This window comes from Nannobrachium achirus (assembly GCF_963921795.1).
Source record: "Nannobrachium achirus genome assembly, chromosome: 3".
NCBI classification, from domain to species: domain Eukaryota; kingdom Metazoa; phylum Chordata; class Actinopteri; order Myctophiformes; family Myctophidae; genus Nannobrachium; species Nannobrachium achirus.
The window spans coordinates 40,205,812-40,216,068 of record NC_137812.1 but is presented as its reverse complement, the minus strand read 5'-3'; the positions used below and the strand labels follow the sequence as shown (position 1 = coordinate 40,216,068).

General features: G+C 42.3%; 1 protein-coding gene across 1 annotated transcript; it reads left to right on the top strand.

Moving 5' to 3' along the window:
• Positions 1–208: 208 nt before the first annotated feature.
• adra1d (adrenoceptor alpha 1D) lies at positions 209–10,050 on the top strand (the record flags this gene model as incomplete). Its single annotated transcript, XM_080721674.1, has 2 exons — positions 209–1,163; positions 9,479–10,050. The coding sequence occupies 2 exons, from the start codon at positions 209–211 to the stop codon at positions 10,048–10,050; spliced, it is 1,527 nt and encodes a 508-aa protein (XP_080577800.1).
• Between the last annotated feature and the right edge of the window lie 207 nt (positions 10,051–10,257).

Here is a 10,257-nt window from a genome sequence, read left to right as displayed (position 1 = left end):
TTTTCGGTAGGCCTATTTGTTTATATTTTATCAATTTATTTAAATATCCATGGCCTACTCTTATCAGTGAAGCTGCCTGGATCAAAGTTTTGGAGCGCGCACGCAATTTGCCTTATTTGAGTGGAAGCAGTGAAACGGAAACCATGGCGCACAAAACGTTGTCCTCGACTGGAAACCAACTTTAACAATTTCTGCATGGAGTTTCAAAATGACATATTTTAACTTGATGAACAAAAGCAGCGATGGAACGTACGGTGAAGCTCTCAATCTATCACTTTTTGACACAATATTTGGCAACGACAGTAACAACAGCACGACCTGCACGAACATCGAACTGGACTCGCAGGTCATCGGGGTCGGGGTCTTTCTCGCCGTCTTTATCTTGGTGGCAATCGTGGGCAACATCCTGGTGATCCTGTCGGTGCTGTGCAACAAGCACTTGCAGACGGTGACAAACTTCTTCATCGTCAACCTGGCCATAGCGGACCTGCTGCTGAGCATCATCGTGCTGCCCTTCTCCGCGTCCCTGGAGGTGCTGGGATGCTGGGTCTTCGGACGGGTCTTCTGCGACATCTGGGCGGCGGTGGACGTGCTGTGCTGCACCGCGTCCATCCTCAGCCTGTGCATCATCTCCATAGACCGCTACATCGGCGTCAAGCACTGCCTGAAGTACCCCACCATCATGACCGAGAAAAGGGCAGGAGTGATTTTAGTTTTAGTGTGGGCGACATCCATGGTCATCTCCGTCGGACCCCTCCTGGGCTGGAAGGAGCCGCCGCCGCTGGACGAGAGCATCTGCCGGATCACGGAGGAGCCGGGCTACGCGCTCTTCTCGTCGCTGTTCTCCTTCTACCTCCCGCTCTCGGTGGTGCTGGTCATGTACTTCAGGGTCTACGTGGTGGCCCGGAGGACTACGAAGAGCCTGGAAGCGGGGGTCAAGCGAGAGAGGAACAAGTCGATAGAGGTGGTCCTGCGGATCCACTGTCGGAGCGTGCTGGAGGGCGCGCAAAGCTCCAAAGGCAGCAAAACGCACCCGTTCAGGAGCTCTCTGTCGGTGCGCCTGATGAAGTTCTCCAGGGAGAAGAAAGCTGCCAAGACCCTGGCGATTGTCGTCGGGATGTTCATCTTGTGCTGGCTCCCGTTTTTCTTCATTCTGCCGCTGGGTATGTCATATCAGCATTGTGTGTTATAATTAGGAACTTATTATGGCATGGTGTGCCAGAGAAAGCTATTGATACAAATTACGCACAAATTACGCGCAGACAATCTGCCTAACACAGCCTGGTTTATTACCTGTCATCAGGAGAAAGGCTATCAGCGTCAACTTAAATTGTTATTCACACAGTAATGTAGGTTATTAGTCTACTTCTAATAACCCCATTCTCCAGTCCTCACTGTTGATGCCAGCCTTTGATATTTGTTATCTGAAATTAGTAGGCTATTTTCTGCAATTTTCTGTGGAATTAGTGTTCATTCATCAATTTAACATGAAATTGGAACGTGTACACTCCCTTATTGCCCTCCGCATAACCCACTCTCGAGCATAGGCCCGATATCCCTAATATTAATAGACTAATCATAGATGCTTTGAATAGAAATTACTTTCTGCAGCTGAATAGCCAACCAATAAATAAGAAAATGAAAAGCTGTACCCTACACTGCCACACAACACTAAAAACTGTCAATATTCATTCAGTGTTCATTATTGTAGACCTATCAGTGTCAAAATTAAACAGGTTCTGATTTGGATCCTAATGCTTACTTAACTTGAGCTTGTGATCCAGATACTGTATGATTTGCACATATTATCCTACAATAAAGGTGCCACACAAAGCAGTATGCCATACATGCATTGAATATGTCTTGATGCGTATTGAGCTATAAGACAAGACAAACTGAAAGTGGGATTGGTCAAACCAAAATAATGCAAGGACGGAGTGTCTGAATCTAACTCAAGAGTGAAAAGTGCAAATGACAAATATACCTGAGCTGTATGTTAGTAGAAAGTGGGTTTGAGGATGAATAAATTAAACGTTAAAAAGGTAAATCATTTGGAAACAACTGCCATTTCCTTGGAAAAAGAGGACCAAGAACCATTAGTCATTATTTAAATAATTGGGGTCAATGCATAATTAATACTCAGTAGAGCCTGCACTCCCTATTTTTCAAATACAGGTATATATTCAGTGCAGTGGTACAGTATACAGAGATCATTTCCTTTCCTGAAGTCATAAGCTCTATGCATAACACGAGACACCCATCGTTCAGTTACAAATCAAATCCCCACAGCGTGACTTTAATTGCACTGCAGTGTCAAGATCCCCTTATCTTGTTGTAGATTTATATACGGGACTGATAACATCTCTGGGCATGGGCATCTCAAGCACATGTCATGCAGCAAGCACCGACTAGACCAGGTTGATACCCCCTTTAACCATTAAAGAGTGTTTCCATAATTTCATTGTCACTTAGAATTTCAACAACATGCAATAGGCCTACTGTGGATAATTCAAGAGGCAGGAAGGAAAGGGTGAGGTAGAGATGGCTCCGGACTTCACAAATACATCTCTCTCTCTCTCTCTCTCTCTCTCTCTCTCTCTCTCTCTCTCTCTCTCTCTCTCTCTCTCTCTCTCTCCCCCCCACCCCCCGGGTCTCTCGAGTCTCTTTCCTCTCTTTCCTCTCCATTTACTTAATGAGCAATGCAGTGAATACCTTCTCTTGACATCATTTGTGGAGCACGAGGAAAAACAATTGTGAACTTAAGCAGAATCCGTCAGAGCTTGTGGATACTTTGGGATTCGTGCATCGTTGCACCCAATTCTGTGTAAAGTAAATGGTGCATTTATATAGCGCTTTTATCCAAAGCGCTTTACATAGATTGTTGTGCATTACATTCACCCATTCACGAACACATTCATACACCGGTGGCAGAGGAAACCATGCAAGGCACCAACCTACTCACTGGGAGCAATTAGGGGTTCAGAGTCTTGCCCAAGGACTCTTCGACATTAACTCAGGGGGAGCCCGGATTCGAACTGGGAACCCTTCGGGAACCCTTCGTGCTCTAATAATGGTTTCTCTACCCCTGAGCTATGTCGCTCCTGTGTGTGTGTGTGTGTGTGTGTGTGTGTGTGTGTGTGTGTGTGTGTGTGTGTGTGTGTGTGTGTGTGTGTGTGTGTGTGTGTGTGTGTGTGTGTGCGTGCGTGCGTGTGCGTGTGTGTGTGCACGTGCGTGTGTGAGAGAGAGAGAGAGAGAGAGAGAGAGAGAGAGAGAGACAGAGAGAGAGAGAGAGAGAGAGACAGAGAGCAGACATCTTGTCAATCAACTGTCACAGAGCCAGGCATGCATGCATAAGGTCATAGTCATTTGAAGGGTGATGTTGTTCCAGGGTTGGAGACATTATTCAGGCAGTAAATGCTATATTATGGTTAATTATCACAGCAGGCCAGCAAGGCAATCAGAAACCTTTGCGGAGGATCTGGTTGATAGTAAACTGTATCTGGTGTAATGTACTGTAACAGTACATTTAAAGGAATTGCAGCGTATGAAAACGTTGTAACCTTTCTTGCAGGAACTATGCATCACACATTTGTCTTCTAGGCTTTTCTCCATGCTATTTTAAATCCCAATGGTGAAAGAGAGGGGAAATACTCTGCCAAAGGAAACAATTACACCAGGAAAATAGGTCTGATGTTATCTTTATGATTTTGTTTTTGTCCTGAACAGTAAAACTGTGTTATTTAGCGTGTTGTTTATACTATGAAAGTATACAAATCAGAGTTTGATCAGAATATGAAAAACCTTTTTATTTAATACAGTTTTTAATAATAACTTGTCACAATCGGTATGAGTTGCTGACAGTCTTCTTCTTTGGCTTGTTACAGGCTTACAAATAAACAGTCAACATGCTGTTGAAAATCCTGGATTTATTGCTCTAAAAAAGACTGGATTTAATTTTGGAACAACACTCCTCTGTAGCGTTGTTCATTCTGTATGTAGACGTCCTCACTCTTCACAGATCTTTTGAACTGTGTGTACAGGGGAGTACACTGACACACAGGCTATGATGCCCGTTTAGCAGTAACAGTGGACAGAAACAAAGCACTTTTACTGGAGTAATGTATACTGTAAATATATCTTTTGAGTATCTGTACTTAATTTGATACAAATATTGTACTTTTGAATTTTTTAGAGGAAGGTAACATGTCCATTATGATTTAACCCCTTAAAAGAGTAGTTCACCCCCAAAATGAAAAATGTTGTATTGATTACTCATGCCATGGAGACTTGGGTTCAATACTATTTATTTGTATTTGTCGCACAGAAAAAAAAAATATATATATAGTAAATTTGCCCCCATTGATTACGGATGGGGACCCAAATGCATTTGGATCCCCATCCTGAATCAATGGGGATACATTTATTGAAATCAAATGATCGTCTTAGGAATGCAACAAAATAACAAAAGATATTATTGAACTCAAGTCTCCATGGCGTGAGTAAACAATAGAAAAAAAGTCATTTATGGAAATAGCAGATCTGCAACGCACAATGCCTTTTGTGAGCTTGTATAGATCTAAATTGTTTTACAGCAGTGCATTGAATTGATATTAAGACAATGTACTTTGCAATGTTTTAATACTTAAATATGTTTTCAAGCATGTACCTTTGAATTCTTAGGTATGTTTAAAAGCAAGCTACTCCACAACTTCCACTTGTAGGTGAGGAATATTTGACCATGAGTGTCTGTCTATACTTTGACTCAAGCACTGGAGTGGGGTAGCCTACTTTGTCCACCACTTGTTGCTGGTGACAGACTGGGTCATTTGTCCTGGATGTATACATAATTATAGAGGTCCTGACCCTGGGGGGCGTGTAGAAGACCTGCCTGTAGGCAATCCTTTCTCATTATTGATGTCTGTCCAGATGGCTTGAACAAGAACACAGCTGGCTGACTAAATGCTAATTTCACATTTTACATTTTAACAAAGTGGACCCGGAGTATTTCAATGTACATGGTACTGTTTGTGCAACATTGCCTGCAGTTCAAAACGTCTGTGAAGACCTTCATTATGAAATTATAATAATATAAAGATAATTAGACAATAAATAAAGACACTTGTTATATCAGACATAAATGCATATACCGGTACTGAATCAAATCGGGGACTCGCTGTCAGATTGGCGGCACCCAAAGAGCAAAGGATTTCACCAGCGTGGATAAATAACTAACATAACATTTGTATGCAGTATGGCTAGGAGTGAGATTAAACAGAACAGCCAGTAACCACAAGCATATATGTACAGTACAGTATAGTACAGTACATTCAGAGTCCATTGCATGGCTTTTAAGTAAATTAGTGAGTGACTGGTATTTGGCTTATAACAAATGTAGTGGGAATGGCCGTACTTACATAAACTATTGCGCATACTTGCGTTGGGGTTGAGTTTTGAATAATATCAAAGCATAGATTCATGACCTTCACTTGGATTGTCAAAGATAATTCCCATAACTCTGTGGCAGTTCATTGACTGCGCTCTCTCTCTCTCTCTCTCTCTCTCTCTCTCTCTCTCTCTCTCTCTCTCTCTCTCTCTCTCTCTCTCTCTCTCTCTCTCATACAACATACACAAATCAAACCCAAGTTTGAAGTGAGCGGTGGTGTGCGTGTGTGTGCGTGTGTGTGTGTGTGTGTGTGTGTGTGTGTGCGTGTGTGTGTGTGTGTGTGTGTGTGTGTGTGTGTGTGTGTGCGACTGTGCGTGCGTGCGCACGTGTATGTGTGTGAGTGTGAGCCATACTTGCTCACTCAGGCCGCCACTGGTATTGCAGTTGATGCTCAGGGCAGGCTAGACTCAACAGCACCTCTCTGGTCACCCAGAGGTACTCAGGCTACATACACCTCAGGCTACATACAGAGTCAGACACACATACATACACGGCTACACACACGGCCACGCTATGGAGACGGTGTGACCACCGCTCAAAAACATACAGTACAATAGAAATACATAGGAAGAGAGGGACACTCACACGCACACGCACGCATGCGCACACACACACACGCACGCACGCACGCACGCACGCACGCACGCACGCACGCACGCACGCACGCACGCACGCACACACACACACACACACACACACACACACACACACACACACACACACACACACACACACACAGTCTGACTCCTTAAACCAATAATGTTTTTAACCAATCGAACCCTAAGGTCCCTGAGGCAAACTTTTGGCAGAAACAGCCGATCTTCAAGCTCACAATGGGTTGTGTTGCTGCAACACATTGTGATTTTGTCTCAGTGAGGAATCAGTTGATCTCTGAATTAAATTATAAGTCACACTTCCAGCATTCCATCTGAATTCTGTTACAAACTGCATTTGCTGTAGGAAACCTTCAGGTTGTGACTGAGTAAATATCACATTTTGAACCATTCCTACAAAAAGAGAGAGAAAAATATTTTTTCAAAAGAAATGGAAAAATGAGATACAATAAAATAAATTAAAAAGTAATTGAAAAGGCACGGCCTCTCACGCATTAGAAGGGCAATATCAGTCACCAGAACCAGGGATGTGTGTGATTTCAATTGAGTCTAACATGGTTAAAATACAAGAAGCAAAAGAAGTTCTGCTTGTGGTGATCCAGACTGTATAGGGAGAAAAATACTGAGGCACTCAGGTGAAACATTGTTTCGATTTATTGGTTAATTAAGTATGAATTTCAGTGGATTAAAGGGCTTTGCACGGAAGACACGGACGATTTCATCTTTTTAAAGAAAACAATGATTCTCTATGACCTCATGCACACTGGCTCCGAATTTGCCTTGGGGCAGGTGGCTGCAGCTGTGCGTTTTTTCCCGATTGAACCCATTTCGATTTGTGCGTCTTGTCGCATGCGGTAAAAACTCATTGACTCCTTTTATGACTCCTTTTGGGATCCGCAGTGTGGATTCCGCACAGCCTTGCACACCAAATCCAATGCGTTTTTAATCATGCAGCAAACGGAAAAAAGTTAAACGCAATGGTCCTGTGTGCAAAGCCCTTTAGGTGAGGGTCTGATAAAATGAATATCAAATCTTGAATCAAGCAACTTTAAAACTGTCTGGGGTGCATACAAAAGCCAGAGTAGATATTAAAATGACACCGTTTCGAGATGAAAAGGTTTGGGAACCACTGATATAGAGGCCTCTCATTCTGATTACAAATCATGTCCTCACTCAGCACATAGAAATAGGTTTTTCTCCCCCTGATAATCAGCAACAGTTTCCTGTCTTCAGCAGTGTTTGTGAGTATTGATTTGTTCTGAGGCCCAGTTGAGTGGGACCATCGTCCCAAAAAAAAAGAAGAATTTACCTGTGTTCCAATTTGTCACTTTTCATTGGTTAAATGTTTATAAAACCCACAGACACACCTAACCACTTTCACATTTATTTTAAAAAAAAGTTCAAAAATAGCAGATCTACAAGCTCTCGACGTGTCGCAAAAGTTTAAATATGGAGATACGATGGTTTCTGCCTGACAGTGACAATATGCATCTGAGCTAGGCTTTATGTTGCAATCACAAAAGAATATAATTATTTGTGGCAGTTGACAATTTATCAAAAGAAAAACTTTAAAGGAAGAGCAGGACTGATGAAAGACTCCTAACTATCAGTGGTGGAAAAAAGTACCCAAATGTTTTACTTAAGTAAAGGTATCAATACTGCAATGTAGAAATACTCTGTTAGGGTGCCCTCACACCAAAATACCTAGAGTGGAATCCGCCAAAGCATTTCAATGAGAATGGAGCGTTTTTTTGCCAGTACAGGATTTCTGCAAAAAAATTGAAATGCATTGGCGGATTCCACTCTAGGTATTTTGGTGTGAGGGCACCCTTAGGCTGAAGCCTCACCAAAGTACCTATGAGAGTGTATTCCCCATTCCGCCAATGCATTTCAATGAGATATATATATATTTTCTTTCAGAAATCCTCTACTGGCATGAAACCTCTCACCTCTCACTGCATGATTATTTATAACAGTGTCCAAATTGCAGGAAAAGAAAATCTTACCCTTGAGTCTTTCTGTTTTGTCTCTTGGCATCTTCATTTCTATGAATAATAAGATCAAGGCAGCACTGCCTGTTTTAAAACATAATCCAAGGTTGTTGTGAATAAACAGATTCAAACTGAATACAACATTATCATCATTGTGTTGTATGGCAAGCGACTAGATGTATTTTAAGATCTGTTGAACTGTGATCAGCACCTCTACAATACAGAATTGTTATTCTTTTTCATTATCTCATTGCAAAATCAGAGTAAGACTCTTGCAACTGGGAAAGTATGAGCCCAGTTTCTGAAGTTATTACTTGATGTCAGAGGTTTGGCATGGCACGCAAACAGAGTACTACAGAGCCTGGTTTATTTTGTATTGAGTACATAGAAAACATGCATACAATATACAATTCATTATTATTGTATCAAAATTATGAATCCTAAGTCAATATGTTATTCTACACAGTATGTTATAGTCGTCACGCTGAATTTTGTGCTATTGTATATTGACAGTTTATCATAGGTGAGGAAATGCATAGACTAATAATTAGTGAACACAACTAACTGGCAGATAACCTTATTCTTTCAGGCGTGCACTAGGCAGTAGGACACCAAAGGAACTTTGACTTAAAATAATGCTACCCTTCACACAATTAAAATAGATCTAAGGCCCCATTTACACTGGCAGCCAAATCCAGCCTGAATCAGATCTGTGTCACATTCAGATTGGAATCTGATTTGTTCCATGTGAACATGTGACCATTTAAACCAGTCGCATTCCAATCTGGATGTGGCACAGATCTGATTCAGGCTGGATTTGGCTGCCAGTGTAAATCCGGCCCGGAAATCTCGCTCTTTCGAACGACCATCATTTCAACAACGGAGCGTCGGGAGGGTTAGCGACTCAACCCATGGAGGTTAGAGTAAGGGTTAGGTTTGGGTGTCGAAAAGATGACACATAGAAACAGCGAAACGCTCCCAATCCGGCCTAAGAAGCTTGAGATAGATAGGCTAAATTTTGGGCTTGTTCAAAATATGTAGCCTACTCAGTTGGCCTATAAAATAAACAGCTTCCACAGTAGACTAATTCACTGAAATGTGTGGTATTTGCCCCCCCTCTTGTCCATCGGCTGTAGCATTATGTTCTGGTAGAATGTTCACAATTGTAAGTCTGCAGCAAAGTTAAGGTACTTGTTTCTGTAGTGTTCAGTCATACATTTTCTTTACATTTTGAAAATAGCAAAAATAAAAGATCTAAAGCTCACTGTGGGTTGCATTACGACACATTGTGTCAATATACGATATACTAAGTATAAATAATTGAATGTAGGCTATCATTGTTTGTAATGGAAAAAATGTACATAGATTAAACTTTCATAAAAAATGTTAGTCACAAACCATAACTAATGGATTGTTCCATATCCCTCCAGGTTCCTTCTTCCCAGCACTAAAGCCGTCCGAAAGTGTGTTCAAGGTGATCTTTTGGTTGGGCTACTTCAACAGCTGCATCAACCCTATGATCTACCCCTGCTCCAGCAAAGAGTTCCAGCGAGCCTTCACCCGCCTCCTCAAGTGCCAGTGCCATCAGCGCCGGAGGGTCCTGCGGCGATTCTACGACCAGAAATGGCGTACCGCCGTCAAGGGCATTTCAAGGGACCGCAGGGGAGAGTTCAGCCCCGGCCTCACCTTACACGAACCCTGTGGGAACTCATGCTTGTATGCATGTAAGTCTCATGCTTGTAAGCAAAGAGGCCTCTCGCGAGGTTTCAAGGGATGGAACCTGTTCCCCCCGTTGCAGACGTCCTCCATCCAGCTGAGAGAAAAGATGAACAATCTCTCCAATAAGATCAAGGGAGGGACAGGGAAAAACACAAGTACGCCAGCACTTGGCCGGACAGAGATCGATACAGTTTCTATGGGAATTTACAATGACTGTGAACAGAGTGGTTATCAGATCTATGACCTGACGGAGTGTTATGGCCTGAAAGAGACTGACATTTAGATTTACATTCTCCCAGAGAATAGTGACATTTGAATTTGGTCATGGGACAATGTTGGACTAAATGAAGGCAAGGGACATCATTTACATCCCCAGGACATTTCTGAAAGACATTGCACAGGGATCTTGATCAAAGCAAGGGCCTGGAAACAACATTGATATCAGACTCTGATGAGTAGGATGATCATTTGAATGGAAGCTTTTTTAATG